Source organism: Lactuca saligna, chromosome 6 (genome assembly GCF_052625555.1).
Source record: "Lactuca saligna cultivar CGN05327 chromosome 6, ASM5262555v1, whole genome shotgun sequence".
Taxonomy (NCBI): domain Eukaryota; kingdom Viridiplantae; phylum Streptophyta; class Magnoliopsida; order Asterales; family Asteraceae; genus Lactuca; species Lactuca saligna.
In genome coordinates, this window is record NC_136422.1 from 155,533,789 (window position 1) to 155,553,628 (window position 19,840).

Here is a 19,840-nt window from a genome sequence, read left to right on the forward strand (position 1 = left end):
TCCTTACTATCATGCACACATCCCCCATAAGGATAGGGATCATATCAATCAGATAAGACACCCCGAAATCTCCAAGGTACAATCCAGAAAAAACGCTCAATGCAAAAACACTGTGTTTGTTAGTGATGGAAAGCCACAACGGACACTCCGACTTTCCAAGAGTCATATGAAAATTCTAGATAACATTTTTGAAAACTCCTTACTTTCTTGGTCGAACACAATTTCATTAAGGGGAGGTTAAAGAAAGGCTTTTGATGTTGTGGTTTTCACATATTTTTGGTGTCTTTGGAATTTTTGATATTTCACTCTTTTTGGACCGGTTTTATCTAGGAAATCTCTTCTTCTTGATAATGTCATAGATAAGACATATTATTGGATTTCCAATAGGTTTAGTAAAGTCAAGATTTCTTAGACTACTTAGCTTCATAACCCTACGTTAGCTTCTATACTGTTGTAATGGGTTGGTTCTATCTTTTCGTTAGTTTTTATAATATATTTGTCGTTCCAAAAAAATATGTAATGACATAGACATTCACAATAAAATGCTCTAGGTACCATATATCCCAATCAGAACTAGAATAAAAGTTCAAATAAATTATATATAACATATATATTATTATTATTGTAATTTTAAATATTTGATAATCCTTATATATGAAAATTCGAAAATCCTACCTGGATTCAAATCCGAAAAACCGGATATCCGAATATCCAAAATTTTAGGATAATTTTAGTTCGGATTTTGGATTCGGGTATTTTTTTTTAAAGTATAATGCCAAAGTAACAAAAGTTTTGGGTATTTACAAATATGACCAACAATTCTCAAATGTCCCATTTCACACTAAAATAAAATCAAAGCATGTGTTTTTTACCAAGAAGGGACCTAAAGTGTTCCACGCTTTAACTCTTATTGAGTTTTTTTTAAAGAAAAAAATGGAGCAGAAGGAAATGGAAGGGGAAAGAAATAAAAGTTTCATTTCCTTCGGTTTCCTAGAAGGAAAGATTTGATAAATAATAATAATAATAATAATAAGTCTTCTCTTTCCCTCTCTCACTCAATTTCATTTCATTTCCATCCTTATATGAAATTTAGAACACATTTATGTTCCTTTCCTTTCCTTCCCCTAAAAACTCAAGAACAATTATTTCCTTCCCTTCTCCTCCTTAAAAAAAACTCTCAAGAACACACATTTCATCCCATTTCATTCCATTTCCGTCCTTAAAAAACTCAAGAACATGATGAAAGTTTTTCATACTTGGTGTCTTAATTTTTTTTCCCATCATATATATTGGTTAAGGTTTTGACAAACTTATCTCACGCACCACATATACATTTATCTTAAGGAAAAAAAATTGTTGTTAGAAATGAGTTCATCTAACTTTTTTTTTAAGAAAGTTTTTATAGCCTTCCTGTCAATTGTTATAATCTAGAAAAGGTTAATAATCTCTAAACATTTACTCATATCAAGAAAATGACTCTGATGGGTTTGAGTTCTTATTTGTTGCCATGAATTTCATTGTAAGGTTAATTTTAAATACAACACTAGTTTTATTAATATTTTTGTCGTTGATGAACCAATAATTTGTAGATTTGGGTGTTTCAATACTTCATGTGGCCCCTGATGTTCATACATAGTACACCCCTAAAGGGGAATTATTTAGGAAACATGTTTATAACGCTGTCCATGGAAAGAAACCACCCAATCATTCTCCTAGCCAAATGAGTGGGTAAAATAGACTCTCGAGAATCGTGGCCTTAATTTTTAATGAGGTTAAATAAATGTTTGACAAATGACAATATTGGGTCATTATAAATTGGTGATTGTATGCTTCCATAGCATGCATTATAATATGATCACCTCTAATACCATCTATTCCATTTACGCATGATCGATAGATGAACGAAATGTAATTATAATGATGTCATCGAGGTTTATACATAACACGATGCAATGCTGGTATTGTCCATGCAAAGATGGTGGAAATAAATATATAAACGTCAACAATCAACATATAACTATTTTAGCATTTATGAGGAGAATCATAGTATCTATTGCATCATGAATTTATGATGAAATCAGGTCTTGTGTTTCGAAGGAGGATATTCAAATGTGTACCTTATAAGGTAATACCCTATTGAGAATAAATCTTTAAAGTACATGATTACATGAAATGAAAATTGATATTGTCAATCTACATGATATTACTCATATATGTAATAAATTGCTATGCTCTTGTATACCTTGTGCTCATGCAATAGCGAAATCACTAGTGTTTACACACTTTCACCACTTTGTGAATGTTGTAGAGTTAACCTATGAGAGGTTTTTAAAAAGTAATCGTTGATACGCTATAATAAGAGGGTGTTTGTTTTTAAGTATGGTCTTTAAAAGTCACAAAATTTTATGGAACAACGGAAATTGCAACTGCTGATAAACCAAATGATGAAAATGTATTACAAGTGGAACTTTCTCGTTAACTAATTTATGTGTTCTTGTTTTAATTTGGAATCTTCGGTTACAAATAAAACATAGATATTATATAAATTAGTAAGAAAATCGTTGTATACATTTGATTAAAAAAATAGATATAAATTCATTGAAATTGTTGAGAGAGAGAGAGTGAACAAGATAGGTTGGTTGCTAAATAGATATAATCATAAAAATAACTACCGAGTTATGTACACTACACCACAATACACAGGTAACAACCAACTACCCTTGAATTTAATTTAAACCCTCTAAATAAATAAATCACAATAAAAAAGGTAAACCAAAAATTAATATCTGAGTAAAAAAAAGGGAAAAAAAAAAAAAAAGGAGCCATGGAAAAGAACCATCTCTGTTGGTAAATAGCATTTTAGTACTGGCTTGGTGTACCTAGAGATTCCCCTGACCTTCGGGCAGTCTGGGCAGCAGATACTGATGACTTATCCGACCCACCTCGCACATTATATCTCTCATAAACCTTTTCACGGTTTTCCGACCACCATGTCTCCGCTTGGTGCTCCCCAAATCTCCTACGACTGCACATTCATACAACCAATTTTAAGTATGTCACCTTCTACTGTGTTTGGACTGAGACAGAGACTGATATCGATAGCACAAAAAAAATACAAATTTTTGTCCCACCCAAAAAGGTGGGACACGAACTTACTTTCGATCTCTCGTCGCGCAAAAGACATAAATACCCTCCTCGTCCTCATCATGAAAAACAACCTTTGAAAAGTTTGTTAGGTCCATCCTATCCAATCCAATCATGTCCCGTGTAACGGGACATGATACGAGTAAACTGGGCGGGACAGACCTGACAAACTTTTCAAGGGTTGTTTTTCATAATAAGGACGAGGAGGGTATTTACGTCTTTTGCGCGACGAGAGAGCGAAAGTAAGTTTGGGTCCCACCTTTTTGGGTGGGACAAAAATTTGCATTTTTGTGTCCTATCGACATCGGTCTCCATCTCAATCCAATGCATGACAAACACAGTACAACCTGTTTTATTAAATGGGTAGTACCTGAAGCGGACTCTTTTGAGATCACGGGTCCCATCACGTAGAGCTACAAGTGTAATGTACACACCAGGCTCATATTGCTCGATCCATTCGGCCTCAACTTGATCAGTGGCATTATAGGTATTATTATTATTATTGTTGTTGTTGTTGTTGTTGTGGTTGTTATTGTTACTATTGGAAGCTGGATTTCTAGATTTGAAGCCGTTATTTTCTGCTTCTTTAGAAGGAGGCGCATGATCCGGCAAATATTTGTTCCCCATTTCCACAACTGCCCCTGTGGTGCCATTAAGAGATCTGGCATCCGAATCGCCATCATTCCCGTTAGATGTCCGTATAGATTCAGTGAATCCAGCGAATGTTTCAGTGGGTCCCGATGTTTCATTTATAGAAGATGACATGTCCATTGGAGTTATTAATTGATTTTCTCCACTTGTATCAGAATTGTGAAGCATGGAATTCGAGTCCAGACCATTTGGTAACTTAATGTTGTCAAGGTCATAGGATCCAGGTGGCAATCTCTCTGCCATATCTTTAAGCTGCAATATATAATAACAAATTTAATCATAAAAAACTATTTTTTTTTAATTAACTGTAAGAAAATACCTGTGATGTAAGAGACTTTATCACGTCTTTAGCAGCATTACATTTAGCAGATTCCTCCGCAGCCAATACCATTGCTTCCTGAGATTGTTTTCTTGATTTTTGAAGTTCTGCTTCTTGAATTTCACATTGATGTCTGAGGCTATCAACCTGAACAAGATTCATAAAAAGTAAAAAACAAAAAACATTGTAATTTAACAAAACTTTAAGAATCTACCTGCCCACGTAATTTAAGAACTTCTTGATTCAACAAATCATTAGTCCTCTTCAAACTATCCGCCACATTTTTCGAGAAAGAAAGCCCCGATGTAGTAGGAACCGGTGTCGCCGATCTCGGAGGACTCGATTTCCTCGAGAACGGTGAAACCGCCCTCGAATTAACACCCGACTGAGTCACAATCGGCCTCGGAACCGCATACCGGAAATCCCCACCGCCACCACCACCCGCCTGAGAAGACCGCCCTACCGGAAACGCCTCCGCCTTTCTCCCTTGGCGGGCCGCTTTAGTATCCAACAACTTAATCAAATCATGATTCGAAGGCAACCCCGACTTTGCTAATCTCATATCCGATTTATCCAATCTATCCTTGTTATCCCCCGACAACCGTGGCATCACATTTCGTCTACTCCCTACGCCCGCTTCCGCCATTTTACTCAATTTAACAAAACACGAATCGCACACGCGATGCGGTTTGCTCGGGTTCGGTGCTAAAGCGGCGCGTAACGCTTTTCTCGAGCTACACGAATGGCAATGAACGAGCCCGCAGTTATAGCAATTATGTCGCTTTCTAGTGAACCCGAACGCTTGTCTACACGATGAACACTGCGACTGCTCGGTCCCCGAAACCCATTTGTGTAGACAAATGGAAGCAGTGTAATTCGACCCGCAAGATATAAACTTCACGTGTCGGTCTTTTAACGATTCGACTAAAGTCGGGGTTTTTCGGTCTTCGATGTCTCCGTGCCCTAACCGCCCGTTCGCCCCTTTTCCCCATGTGTAGACTTCATTTCGGGAAGTTAAAACCGCAACATGGTAGGCCCCACACGCGATTTCGTCAACGGGCTCACCGGATAGTTTGTCTTCTACTAAACACGGGAGCTTTCCGTCACATTGAGGGTTCCCGAGCTGCCCGTAGACTGTGCTCCCCATTGTGAAAACGTGACGGGAGGTGGTCAACCCTACGGTCAAACTATGTCCACATGCGACTTTGTGGAAATTGTAATCGATTAACGATGGGACACATGTCGGTTTAAGACGCGGTTCTCGGTCACCGTGACCTAACCGGTTTTTATCCCCGTCGCCCCATGTGAAGAGTTTCCCGGAGGAAACCCCGGTGCTCGACCGTGTCACGATTACTTCGACTACCGCGGCGGTGTGCCATACGCCACACGCGACCGCGATAGTTCGTAACCCTAATAACGATTCGACCTCTCTCGGGCAGGGGACGTGTTCTCGGTCACCGTGACCGAGAACACCGAATGTCCCGTCACCGAAGGTGAACAGCTGCCCGGTGGAGGTAATCAAAGCGGTGTGCCACGGCCCGCAGGTAACCGACGCGATTTTAAGCCCTTCGAGAGGGTGACCGATTCGTTTCGGGATCCAATGGCTCACGTTTGTCCCGTGCCCGAGTAGCCCGGCGTTGTGGGTCCCGTCTCCCCACGTGTAAAGCTCGCCCGACATTGTAACCGCGCACGTGTGGAACTCGCCGCACGCGACAAAATCGATGTTGGAAACGGATAGTGATTCGAGTAAACGCGGTTGTGTCACGTCTTTTTGGAACCCGTGCCCGAGCCGCCCGCCCGATTCTTCGCCCCATGTGAAAACTTCGCCTTGGCGGGTGACAAGGGCAGCGTGGCGGACCCCACATGATATATGGTTTACATCTAGGACTAGGTTGGATTCTAAGGGTCGGGGTAAGAGGACATCTGCTCGAGTGGTTGAAGAATTAGGGTTTTTATCGGGGCCTAATTTGATGATGTTATTATTATCGCATATTACTTCGCCCCAAATGTACACGTCACCCAAAGCATCATAGTCATCTTGGGCTGACCCGTGACTGGATGTGCTTGGAGCACTTGAGACACTGACCCGAAAAGCATCCGACCCGAATCCTTTGACTTGGATGTTTGTTTGGTCAAACATTGTGGTTGACTTTTCGAAAGTAGAAGGATTTTGATAATTCATGGGAGAAGTGTTGGAATTAGAGCCGAATGATGCGTCTGGGGAGCTTAAATCTGGTGGAGCACTGATGGAATTGTCACTTGCACTGTTTGATGTTGAATCTTTATTTTCCTGTTTGTTTAACATTAAGTTAGTATAAAATAGCAAAAAAAAAAATAATAATAATCACAATTAATAATTAAAAAGAAAAATTACTTCAATGTTGAGACCTCCTTCACTCCATCCATCAATTTTGGAACGACCTCCTTGTCCAGAAATCAATGCTTTGAGGCCAGCTATCCACACTTCAGCTTCTACTTTATCCTTACAAATCTAAAAAAACAAATAATTAAAAAAAAAATGAAATTGTATTAGAAATTTAGATTTTAGAATTATTACTTACCAAATCAAGAGATCGTTTTCCGTTGTTGTATATGAGAGAAAATGAAAGATAGTCTTTTTCGGGGCGTAGGTAGCGTCTGAAAACAGCCTAGGGGCATATTTGTAAAAAGAAGTATTATGCGAAATATTTTAGATAATGAGATAACTATATGCAAGACATATAGAGGGGCATATTATGTAAATAATGATACAAGATTATAGATACTTACAGTTCGTTGTCCAGGGACAATTCTTGAGACTAAAGATAATTTTAGATTCCTTTCACCACTTGTGGAAATCCAAATTAAAGATGATTCATCCTGTGTGTATTTTTAGATATAAAGACATCAGCAATCATATATTCTCAAAAAGAACTAAGGGCGTGTTTTGTCTTTTTCAAATTTAGTGTTGGTTTGTAATTTTGTATGGAGTAAATGTTGTATACACAAAGTCTGTTGCTTTTGAATAAATGGCCATTTTACCCTTCCGTTTGGAAAATACACGCATATGAGTGAAATGACAATACTACCCTGATGCAAATGAATACATAGAAACAGAATTTGAGCCAATAGAAACTTTCTTCACATTGTCATGTGATGCAATTTTTGTTCATATGATATAATGTTGCCAAAAGCAAAAGAAAAACAGTAACCAGGAATAAGTTTGATAACTCACATGAGAAAGTCTAAAAGGACAAAATTTGGGCTTCCCTTTACGACCATATTTAAGTAACTGAGCGCCCTTCTTCAGAGCAATTAAGGTCTGCAAAAGGAAAGAGAGCATTTAAGAACAATGGAAACACTAGTTGCAATATCATGTAAACATATATATGGTATGTTTTGTAACTAAGACATATGCATAAGTTATTTGGTAGCTTATTAATGAGATGTATAATTTCATGGTGATTACTGATATATCAATTAGAGTCCAACATGATATACATAAGCACAGTTTCATGAGTGAGAGCCCTAGTTTTTTCCTTCCATTGTCATAAGGCTAACAGATAGCTATGATCCAATGTCATTGAGTAATCTCCCTAAAATTCAATTATTCTACCAGGAAATGTACAAAACCAAACACCCTAAGAGAAAACATCCAATTCCTCAACTGTAGCAATTGATTAAAAAAAACGCATATTTTGCTTAAATTACTCTTCATATATATTGACAGATTCATGGAGAAGAGTGATAATATATTTGGTCATGTCAAACCTAACAAGATCTCATATTTTCCGAGGGTAGGGCAGGTTATATATCATAGGGGAATCAAAAATACCTGCTCGGTGTCACGGTCTGCGTTACCGTAGCTAACAAGATCTGCCATTCCATGTGACAGATTCACCGGCCCACCACCAGACGTCACTGTAATCTCCGGTCATCATCAATGGCGAGCAGGCTTGGTCTTTCGTACACTACCATCAACCTTTCACTTCACATCTAAGTTCAAACCCTCAAAGCATACGAAATTCCCTTCACGTCGCTGTCAGAGAAACGAAAATCGTCCTTTCAAACCCTATAAATCGCCAACTCCGCCCACCAGATCTACAAACCGCGCCAATAATCCGTTTGAGTTGAACACCTTTGAGATATCTTGGAAGATTTCAACAGCCGTTTGACCTTGAACTATAAATGGGGGAAAGTATGATGCTTAACGCTTATCTGTTTTCAACCGGTGAAGAAAGGTATGACACTGACGCTGATTAGTGGCGGTTCCCGGCCGTCAAATTGGTAGATTGACGACGGAAGGCGACGAAATCGGAATGTGGTCCCGTCGGAGTAAGCGGAGTCAAAGAGAGAATTTCTGGCTGTTTGGCGGAGTAAATATAAGAACGCAATTCTGTTTTTCCAATTTATACTACTTGCTAATTATTCTGTCACTGTTATAATTTCTGATATATTATTATAATTTAAAGACAATCTTATTAAATAGTAACCTAACTTTATAACTATTTTATTTTCTTTAAGTAATCAAGAATTAATTTTGTGTTGTTATTATACAAGCTTTGATAATTGCTCCATCTAAACTATCTAAACTATTTAAATTACATTTTTACTTTGTAGTATTGTAGCCCTCATTTTCTTTTTAAGAATAATTGATATAATTAGCTGGATAGATAAGTTGAAAAGATTATTTGATCTTAGTTTCGAAAAATATTTGAATTCAAACAAAAAGCTTTCTTTAGTTAGATATTTTGAGTAATTATATAAATAGTCTTTTAAAATCTACTTAAAATCACTGTTGTAAAAATCCCGATTAATCCTTAGGCACTACTCGACCAATTAAAGGGCGCATAGCGATTAATCCCTACATACATAATGAGTGAAACAGTATAAAACAATGAAATTTTAACATTTTGAAGAATATCTATCTCAATGAAAACTATTTGAGGCATGATTAGTGTTGTATTAATCATATTAACCTATTTTGTTATAATATTAGTGGTATTTATGAACTTTGATATGATATTAGTCATATTTAAGTTTTTAAAAGTCAACAAATTAACAATTAATGATCCCCGATTAATCTCCGCCTAGCCGATTAATCGCTTAATCTCAATCCACCGACTAGCTAACGTCGAACGTTTTTTACAACATTGCTTAAAATTGGTTAAAATAGTAGGTTTTGTCTAATTTTCTCAAAATTACAAAGTTAGTTCCTCTTGGTTAACACAATCCATGACCAACTGTTAACTCAGTGAAAAATAACTAAATTTTATATCTATTTTTTTGTTATATTATTTACAAGTATAAAGGGCGCCCCAATGCACCCTACCACTACCATCTTGAAAATCAATACAAAAAAATAGAAAAATGCGTCCATTAACGTAAACATTTGTTTCTTCCATACCTCATTTAAATACACTTCAAAGTAGGACTATAAATGAACCGAACTTTCAGCTAACTGATAATGAACCGTTCGACGAAAAATTCGCTTATATTTATTTATTTAATAAATGAACGAACATGAATACATATTTTCGTTCGTTCAGTTAAGCGAACAAACACGAACAATGATCTTGTTCGTTCAATTATGTTCGTGAACGTTCGTTTATATTGTTTGTTTACATTTGTTTAAGTTCGTTCATATAAGTTCTTTTAACGTTCATATATGTTTAATTGTATTTGATTACATTAGTATACTATATATGTTCATTTATGTTCATATATGTTTGAATTATGTTTGTTTATCTTTGTTCATTTATGTTCGTTTTTTTAGCATGTTCACGAACATAAATGAACAGTGCAATATGTTAAACGAACGAACATAAACAAAAAAAACTCGTTCGTGTTCGTTAATTTGTTCGGCTGACTTAAACGAACGAATATGAATAAGTCTCGTTCATGTTCATTTGGTTCGTTTACAATCCTATTTCAAAGACACCTTACAAAACCCTACTAAACTTATCAAGAATATGGGTTCAAAAGCTCCAAACACATACATGACAAAGTATGCAACCAAACCTCCAAAATACATATTTTAAACACCATTTACACTTAAACATGAGACAATATTAATATAAACATGAAAAATGAAAAATATAGAGTCAAATCGAATTTACTCTTCAAAAGCTTGAAGATTGTAACCAAATAAAAATTTATAACTATGATTTTTTTTATTTTTTATTTATTTATTTATTTATTTATTATTATTATTATTTGCATTTTGAAGTTTTTAAACATGATGAAGGAGATAAGAGAAAAAAAGAGTTTCAAAGGAGTAACTTGAAACTTGAGAAGGATTATACGATAAGATAAGAAGGGAGGTGGATCGACTATGATAGGAGGAGAACGAGAAGGACAAGGTAATGATGAGAAGGACAAGGTAATGATGAGTTTAAGATGGTGGTTACAAGGATGTTGTGGTGCTTGATGATGGAGGCGGATGATGGTGGTGGCGGTTACTCTTCACATGGGGTGGGTGGGGGAAGGATGTCATGTTTAAGACTTTTAAGGTAGATATGCGAATAATATACAAATTGGGGCTAAATTTACGATTATGATGAAACTATATGGACCATTTTTGTGATTTACTTATATTTATATATATATATATATATATATATATATATATATATATATATATATATATATATATATATATATATATATATATATATATATATATATATATATATATATATATATAGAATTGTATTTGGTATCATACATTTCACTAGACAATCTGAATTATTTTTAAAATAACTATGAAACTATCTCAAATAATTAAGTCTAGTAAAAAAAAGTTATTAACATCATTCACATCAAAATATTATGAAAAATAAATAAATGTTCCAAGTTTATTTATATACTAAAAATATAAACAGAAATTTATTCAATCAAATCCAAACTCAAATTATTTCATAAAACGGTTTTATAACATATTCAACAGGAAGATTTTGAGAGGCTAATAATATATAATTAAAACATGTCCAAAGTGAAGTTTTTTAAGAGGTTAATGATATGTAATGAAACTAATGTTCAAACTCGAATTACCTGCTAATAATATATAATCAAAACATATTCAACGTGAAGTTTTTTTTTTCTTTGAAAGGCTAATACTCTATATACTCTAGAATCAAATAAAACAAGCTTATATTATTGAAAAATTATTATGTTTATTATTTCGTCACACTACTATCAATCATTTAGATTGTACTAAATGATATTTGAAGTTTTAGGTGTCAAACCCCTTCAGTTAACAACTCTTTAATTATATTTAATTCAAATGTATTTATTATTTTCTCATCATTCAATTTGTTTAATTTTTATTTTTATTTTTATTTTTATTTTTAATATTAAATAATAAACTTTTAATAATTATAGAGTATTTTTATTAAGATTTTATAACTAATGCATGCAATAATTTTATTACTTTTTATATTTTCAAAGAAATAACCAGTAATTTTAATTTTCTAACTTTCTGTATTGTACTTTATTTATTTCATTAAATATTATTCTCAATTATTATTCATTTTCTTAAAACACATTAAACAAATTTAAAAAATAACAGAAACAACTATAGAGATTGGAAAATGTTTTTGATAACATGTTAACAAAATAGTTAATGAAAACTGATATACCAACACAAAGAAATAATATTGGTTAAGGTAACATTCCCTAATTACTATAATATTATTATTTTAGAATTTAGAATTAGAAAATATTTTTTTTTTACAATTAAAAAAAAAAAAAAAAAAAAAAAAAGGTATTATAATATCATATTTGAATCATTAAAACTTTGATTAACTAAGTAATAATCAATGAAGGGTAACGAGGATTATTAAGTACGGCGATCTTTCCTCGAAGCATGCGTGACAAAAAGAAAAGTGAAAATAAAAAAAGCGTTCTCGTTATCGGTAATCGGCTCAGAATTTTGGGATGACGAGCTACGAAGATTGTGTAGGTGAGCGACCAAGGTATTGGTATGAATGATGCATATGCGGGGCCCTTTTGTAATAAAATAAACTAAGTGGGGTGTATGTGTAAACTTCGAAGGGGAAGCTCACCAAACACTGTTCAATCACTCTCAATGCTTTTTCTTTTTAATTATATTTGTTAAATTTAAATTAAAAAATAACATTAGGGCTTGGTTCAATGTTAGCATAAAAGTGAAACCAGGCCATAATGCATTGGTCGGAGTTTTACAAAACTGTTTTTGAGTTTTGGTTGTTTTAGATCTGTTAGTTTAGTTGTTGTTTTTCTGCTTGTGTATGCTTTTTAGTAAAATAAACATGTATTTTGTTGAATATTAATTGAAAATTATTAAACATTATAACTAGACAGCATAGTTTAATGTATATTTGTGTTTGTTTAAAATCGAATCGGACCGAATATTTTGATTTCTTTTTAAAGAAATTTATAAAATACTGATTTTCAAAATTGTTTTACCTTTTAGTTATTTTCGATTTACGACTGTTTTTTTTTTTTTAAATAAAAAATGGATCTATTCAAGTGACTGAAAAATACATTTTGTAGCAATATAAATTAACAAGGATCATTTTGTTGGAAATTTTAGTATAAATATTAATATTTTTACTAACTTTGAACATAGATAAATGCTCTTATCTCACTGGTTCATATAGAAGACGAGTAATGCTCTTATCTTCAAGAAAACGAGGATTACATATATAAAACCGGTAGATGAAATTTAATTTGATCTCTTTAATTGGCTAAAACATAGAGCAAAGTTATTTAACATTGATTAGTATCTTCCAGTTACTTGAATAGATCCTTTAACTAAAGGCTCACCCTTTTGACAAAAACACTTGTGTATATTACGAATTACAAGAGCCCAAAGAGAATTTTCGTAAGTTTTGATGTGCCATCGCCATTGCATTAGCAACACAAGGTTAGATGTGCAAACACTCCCAACCACAAGTCGGCTAAGAATTGATGACATTACAATATTCGAGATAAAATTGTGTATAATAGTAACATGCTACAAATACGGATAATATATTTTTAGTTTTTACTTATAATAACAATGCATTTAGTTTATTTTACGCATAAGATTGTGTAGAATAATAGCGTACTTTGCACTTGCAACCAATATGGAGAATGTACTTTAGTTTTAACCGTTATAACAACATGCATTTTATTTTTATCCATGATAACTTTGTATATAATACCAACATACTTTTATTTATAATACCAACATACTTATATTTCGAATGTGTCTTATTTGTTACAAATTGCCATTATTAGTAAATAAATATAAGTTTGTTATGTTCAAGGAGTTATAAACATGTTGCTATTATATGTAAACAATGTAAAATTTTAAAGTTTCAACAAAAGAAGATCAATAAATGTGAAAAAGGATACATCACTATTGCACAAGGAAGTTTAGTTTAAGGGTTGTGTTTTCGCCTTGTACTTGATCCATAAAAATTTGGATACATTAATATTGTGAATATTGTAACACGAGTTCATTAACGCTTGATAAAATACATTGCACTCTTATTTTGTCTGGATTTTTAACAGAACTTTTAACCGTTCAATCTGTGGAATAGACTCTTCGATTTATTATGGAAGCAACTTCGTTTAAAACAAGAATTATTATTGTTAAATAATTAAATCTTCCCATGCCTTGTTTGGAATGATTACTAGGTTTCTCTTGCACTCATGGCAGATGTGATTAGTGGGACTCCATTATACATATATAATTATTTCTAAATGTGTTTTGCGGCGTTGTTAGTATAATTAATTTAGATTCATAAACAAAACCATTCTTTTATATGTATTGGATGCATTTTAAGCCTAGTCAACAACAAGCATGATCTGAAAAAGTTAATAGCACTTACGATATATGAATAGATCCTCCTATTTTAAACACACTTGCCCTAGTATACAATTATGCATATTTTAACATGTTTTCCTTGTCTTTTTGCATTGCATTTCACACATTCACATGATGCATCTCATTGTTTTCTAGGACTTTTGTGTACTTGTGTGGAGTTGGTTTATTGTCATGGGGCATGGTTTGGAACATTTGAGGATCACTTGGGACTATTTTCATGTGCCAAAAGAGAGAAACGAAAAATAGAAATCACAGGATGGCGATCCAACAACATATAGACACAAGCATATAGACGCAAACATATAGATACATGCCTTAAAATCCACACAATCGTGTGAAAGGAAGGGCACAAAGGACATTTTACACAACCATGTAGACCCAAGGAAAAAAAAAAGCACACAATCATATCGGATGATTTCATTGTGACTACGATGATTTTTGTGTTCGTTTACGAGAGAAAAGAAACATTTTTCCGGAGGGAGGTTCGAATTAAAGACAAAGATGAAGAAGCAAGAAGTTTGAAAAGAGATTTTCATGATTCACATTTGAAGCAAGTCTGAAACACCACTAATTAGGACCTATATATCAGTTAACTGTCTGACGGGAATCTTTTTAAGTTTCTTATTCCGATCGAAACATTCATAAGTTTCATTGATCTCTTATGCAATTACAAACACTAAAAGTGTGATCACTTTTTAGAAGCGGATGCCAACTAGTTTCTCGACTTAGGGAAAAACACGAGCCCATCTCATTAGAGGATACACGATCATTGACCAAAAGGAGACAAAAAGCCAACCAATCGATCGTATTTAGGGAGATGCATTAGTAAATCATTTATTTTTTGCAAGACTTGTTTGTTTCCTAGATTTGTATTAGATTTAGATAAATTCCAATCATTAACACTATCTTTTATACTAAATTTATAATTATAATATAAAAAATAATGCAACAACTAAATTCTTTCTTAAATTATACTTAACACTGAAAAAAATCATTGTAGGTATATTATATTTTATCCAATTTTTAGTGTAAAAAGATAGTATTGATGAATAATATAACGTTATATATATATATATATTCAATGTTACAATATGCACCTATATTTAGTGTATAGTTTGATCATTAGTATAAATTATATAAAGGATGGAGATACAATGTCTATTTCATATTATTTTAAAACCATGTCAAATTGCATCGATTGAAGTCGCCATTGTATTTTATATAGAATTATTGTTTTTTTTTTTTTAATCGTGTTTCTCAATGAATTCATATTCATAATTTCTTTTTTATAAACCTATTCTTACGTAATTTTACAAACATACTATATTATAAAAATAATAAATAACAGTTTTATAATAAATTTAAATAATAATAATAATAATAATAATAATGAAAACAATCATTTAATCATATTTATTGATTATCCCCTAATTTTTTTTTTTGTAACGAAAAGAACCTACCACCAACACGTTTGGAGTCACCACAATTATGCAACCCTAGGGGGCAAATAGTGTAACAAATCCACGTCTACGTGCGTCGTTGCCACTTGACTTCCTTGAGTCGCTTCAAACTGCATCCGCAATCCAAATTCCTAACAGGAGAAGCTTTCAATTTTGATTCTGTTTGCCCTTTAACGACTGGGCACAACACGCAAACCCTAGGGTTCTATACTCTGTGCCAGGTACTTAACTCATGATTCCCGCTAATTACCCTCCAATTATCGATTTTTTTCACGAATTTTCAGTTTCGTCTCTCGTTTGATTCGATACTTTACTTGCACAAGCTGAATTTACAGCAGAAATGGCAGATGGCTATTGGAGTAGACAACGAGAGCAGCAGCAGCAGCAACAACAGCAGGAACAACAGCAACTATATTCTTCAGCCTCACTGCTTAAACGACCTCGTTCTGATTATGGTAGATACCAATTGATCTCTATGAGCTTTTTTCGTTTGATTATTGGTAGTAATTTGGTGCTTGGGTATGCAAGATTGATGCTTTGATTCACAAATGTAAAACGCCATAGCTAATTAACTTTGAAGTAATCATCGAATTTGGATCCGTTCCAGTATTCTAGGGGTGACTTCGAAATATCCTACTACTTTCAATCTCAATGCTCCTTCTATGTAACAACATTCAACCAGGCCTGATCTTGATTTTCTAGAATTTAACATTCTAAAATTTTAGTTGACAAAATATCAGTTCTTTAACATTTGAGCATAAAGAAGGGTTTATGGTCAAGATTTAGCAACAAACGATTCTCTATGTGCTCATTTAATACTTTATTTAATGATTTAGGCATTTAGCAACCAATGATATTGTATATGTGCTCATTTAGTCACTATTCATATTCTCATTTTAATGTCTAGAAGGTAGCCAATTATAATCAATTAATGTTTGTTCAAAATATACCATTATAACCTGTTATAGCAAGTTGCATATAACTGTAATAATACTTAATAAGTGGCTAATTTATAACCTGTTATGGATAAATGCAGACCTCCCACCTGCTGGATTACCATTCTCTTATGAAATGTCTAATAATTATTTGCCCCAAAATGATGATCTTGGAGGGGCCCACAGTCATGCTATAAAGGACACAAAGACAATTGGATCTGCATATGATCACTACCTCCAAACTGCAGTAATCCCTATTTTTTTTTTTTTATTTATTTATTTTCTTTTTAAGTCTACCTTGTATGAAGTGTTGTCTGGATAAATAATTTCTAAAAATTTTCATTTCCTTGACTTTCTGTATAAAGTCAAAAAGAAAGAGCACATGAATGTTTCTTTATTTGATTAGTTTGCTTACATGTTCTTGTTTATGAATAATTTAGAAGCCTTCATCGGGGGAAGGTAGTGGCTATGGTGTTGTGTCAGGGGTTGGAAGGGAAATTGGTGGTGGAATGCATTCTTTTCCTTTATCGGATCCGATTTCAATGACCCGTGGTGGGCCCATGGGCCTTGATCATGGACCAAATGGTCGAGCCCTTCAAATGGATCATCATAATCATCATCATCATTCGTTTGTTGATATGAATATGATGGGTAGGGGTGTACGTGAAACTTTGCCTCTTCCTGCTGATGCATCAAGTACTCTTTATATTGAAGGACTCCCTCCGAATTGCACAAGGAGAGAAGTGGCTCGTATCCTTTGTTATGTAGGACAGGGGCAAAATGGTCATTTTTTTTACTTGTGTTGGACTAGGACTGAGACTGATGGTAATGGGACAAAAGTTGAAAGTTTTTGTCCCGTTCAAAAAGTTTTAATGAGGAGAGAGGTGGCTCGTATCCTTTGTTATGTAGGACAGGGGCAAAATGGTCATTTTTTACTTGTGTTGGACTAGGACTTGAGACTGATGGTAATGGGACAAAAGTCGAAAGTTTTTGTCCCGTTCAAAAAGTTTTAATGAGGAGAGAGGTGGCTTGTATCCTTTTGAGTCCCAACGGGACAGGGGTAAAATGGTCATTTTACGTGAATTGGACTAGGACTAACACTGTTGTTAATAGGACAAAAATTGAAAATTTGTTTCACTCAATCAGGTGGGACAAAGACGGATGGGATACCGAACTCTTGACCTCTGGCATGTGCAAAAGACATTACTGCCCTCCTAATCTTTATCATCATACATATCCATTGGGACCCGTTCGTTATACAGGATATGGGTAAAATGGTCATTTTACATGCATTGGACTATGATTGAAACTGATGTTAATGAGACAAAAATTTCAAGTTTTTGTCCCACCCAAAAAGGTGGAATAAGGGGGGGACAAAGACTCTCTCTTTGACTTCTTGATCTCTCACCTATGCAAAAAGACGTGAATGCCCTCCTCATCCTCATCATCTGAAATATCCTTTTACCTTGTTTGTTATGTGGGAGAGGGGCAAAATGGTCATTTTACATGCATTGAACAAGGACCGAGGCTGATGTTAATGGGACAAAAATTGCAAGCTATTGTCCCATTCAAAACATTGGGACAAAGACTTACTCTTGATCTCTCAACCTCTCCTGTGTGCAAAAGACATATATAACCCCCCGTGTCTTTTGTTCAATATTATATGAAATACTCACATTCCTTTACTTTGATACCAAGATATTTTTCGTCCTTTTGTTGGGTATAAAGAAGTGCGACTTGTAAGCAAGGAATCAAAACATGTAAGCCAAAATTCATAACACCAAATTTAGTTATATTTGTTTTCTTCTCCACTACTTATATTTTTATATTGGCTATTTTCAAAATGTTTATATAATATCCTACTTTTATTTAATAATACAAATTAAATTTGTATTATTTTTCTCTTTATAGCAGCGAAATGGAGATCCTGTTGTTATTAGCTTTGTGGATTTTAGTACTCCTGCTTGTGCAGCAACTGCAATGAGTGCTTTACAAGGTAATGATTTTTAAGGATAAATACTTCAGTTTATTTGTGTATTATAGAATCTTACTTTCATTTCTTTCTATTACATCATTTTTATTTATTTATTTATTTATTTTGGTGAATAGGTTATAAGATGGATGAACATGATCCTGATTCTGCATATCTGAGGCTGCAGTTCTCCAAGTATCCGGGTCCAAGGTCGGGACCCACGCGCCGGGGTGGGAGGCGATGAGCTGGCATGCAGAGGAAGATGATTTTTTTTTTTTTTTTGATTATTATTATTATTTTTAATTTAGTCTTGTAATGTTTCTGGTGTTTTATTATTTTGTATTGTGAAGTCTTTCTAATAATTCATTCGCCATCCATACAACAACTAAATATAGTAACTAGAAAATACAACACTTTAGATTATTTAAAGAAAATTTGGGTTTTAGATTTGTTGATTCTTTGAAATTCTTTTGGAGTTGTATTTGTATTTTTTAAGTTTAATCAAATCAGTTAAGATAATTAGTCAATGTAGTACAAGTTGACGTGCTACATCATCATACAAGGTTAATTACTAGAAGCCAACAACCATGTAAGTTTTTTTTTTTTTTTTTTCTTCAAATGCAACGGGATTTGAAAATTATAACTTTTGAACTATTTTGTCTGACAAAACATGAATTTGAACAACTTTTTTTTTTCCTTCTTCAGAAGGTTTGAAAATGGAACTGTTATTAATACTGTTGATTTTATCTTCCTACCCGAATAATTATTATTTTTTAGGTAGTTGATTTTTTTCAATTACAGCTTTTTTAGAAATTCATAATTATTAACCAATAACTGTACACTGTTAAGTGTATTACATAGAAGATAGCGTATTACAAAGAAGACTGCATACCGTGTAATTTAAACCTTTTTTTATGGAAGACTACAACTTCATCTTTGTGAAGTGTGTTCAATTTTCTGTAAATTAAAACAATTTATAGATTGCAACAAATACAACCAACAATTACATAGTAAATTGAAGAACATTTTTCCACTTAATCAAACAATAATACATGATACATGTATATAAACAAGTAAAATAAAAATAATTAAGTAATAATAAAAAATAATAAACAAATCTATTAAAATCTAATAACTTTCCGGAAACATTATCTTCAACCACCGCCGGTGATATATTGCCACACTTAACAGTGCTGGCATCGCCGGAGAAGAGAGGAGGCACGTGAAAAAGAAAATAGCAATTAAAAAGGACGAGAGGAAGAGAAGTCTGAAACATCACCGGAAACTACTTGAAGCGTGAAACCTCGCCGGAAATAGTCTGAAACGTCACGAAGACCACTTGAAGTCGACGGAATCGTTGCCTCCCTCTCATGTGGCGGCTGAATCGTCACCTTAACCACCGCTATCACTGTGGAACAAAGAACGAGAGGAAGAGAAGTTAAAAGAATATTATGGAAATTACTAGTTGAGTCTCCAACATTGATGGCATACATGGAAAACTACAAACGACTACAATCAATGTTG

General features: G+C 33.7%; 2 protein-coding genes across 7 annotated transcripts; one reads left to right on the forward strand and one right to left on the reverse strand.

The window, feature by feature from the left end:
• Window positions 1–2,635: 2,635 nt before the first annotated feature.
• LOC145003342 (PH, RCC1 and FYVE domains-containing protein 1-like) lies at window positions 2,636–8,482 on the reverse strand. Its single transcript, XM_078962474.1, has 9 exons — window positions 7,929–8,482; window positions 7,329–7,415; window positions 6,884–6,973; window positions 6,676–6,762; window positions 6,489–6,605; window positions 4,329–6,404; window positions 4,115–4,261; window positions 3,515–4,047; window positions 2,636–3,025 (listed from the first exon to the last, which is right to left on the reverse strand). The coding sequence occupies exons 1-9, from the start codon at window positions 7,974–7,976 to the stop codon at window positions 2,860–2,862; spliced, it is 3,351 nt and encodes a 1,116-aa protein (XP_078818600.1). The 5' UTR covers window positions 7,977–8,482; the 3' UTR covers window positions 2,636–2,859.
• A 6,924-nt stretch (window positions 8,483–15,406) lies between these two features.
• On the forward strand, window positions 15,407–18,781 carry LOC145001846 (nuclear speckle RNA-binding protein A-like). 6 transcript variants are annotated; one of them, XM_078961187.1, is made up of 7 exons: window positions 15,407–15,630; window positions 15,733–15,864; window positions 16,446–16,591; window positions 16,785–17,094; window positions 18,043–18,104; window positions 18,256–18,340; window positions 18,454–18,781. In XM_078961187.1, exons 2-7 carry the CDS (start codon window positions 15,750–15,752, stop codon window positions 18,558–18,560), a joined length of 825 nt encoding a protein of 274 aa, XP_078817313.1. In that variant the 5' UTR covers window positions 15,407–15,630; window positions 15,733–15,749; the 3' UTR covers window positions 18,561–18,781. The 6 variants fall into 6 exon arrangements, with proteins under 6 accessions (XP_078817313.1, XP_078817312.1, XP_078817311.1 ...); XM_078961186.1 differs by having other exon boundaries at window positions 15,745–15,864; XM_078961185.1 differs by having other exon boundaries at window positions 15,748–15,864.
• Window positions 18,782–19,840: the final 1,059 nt, after the last annotated feature.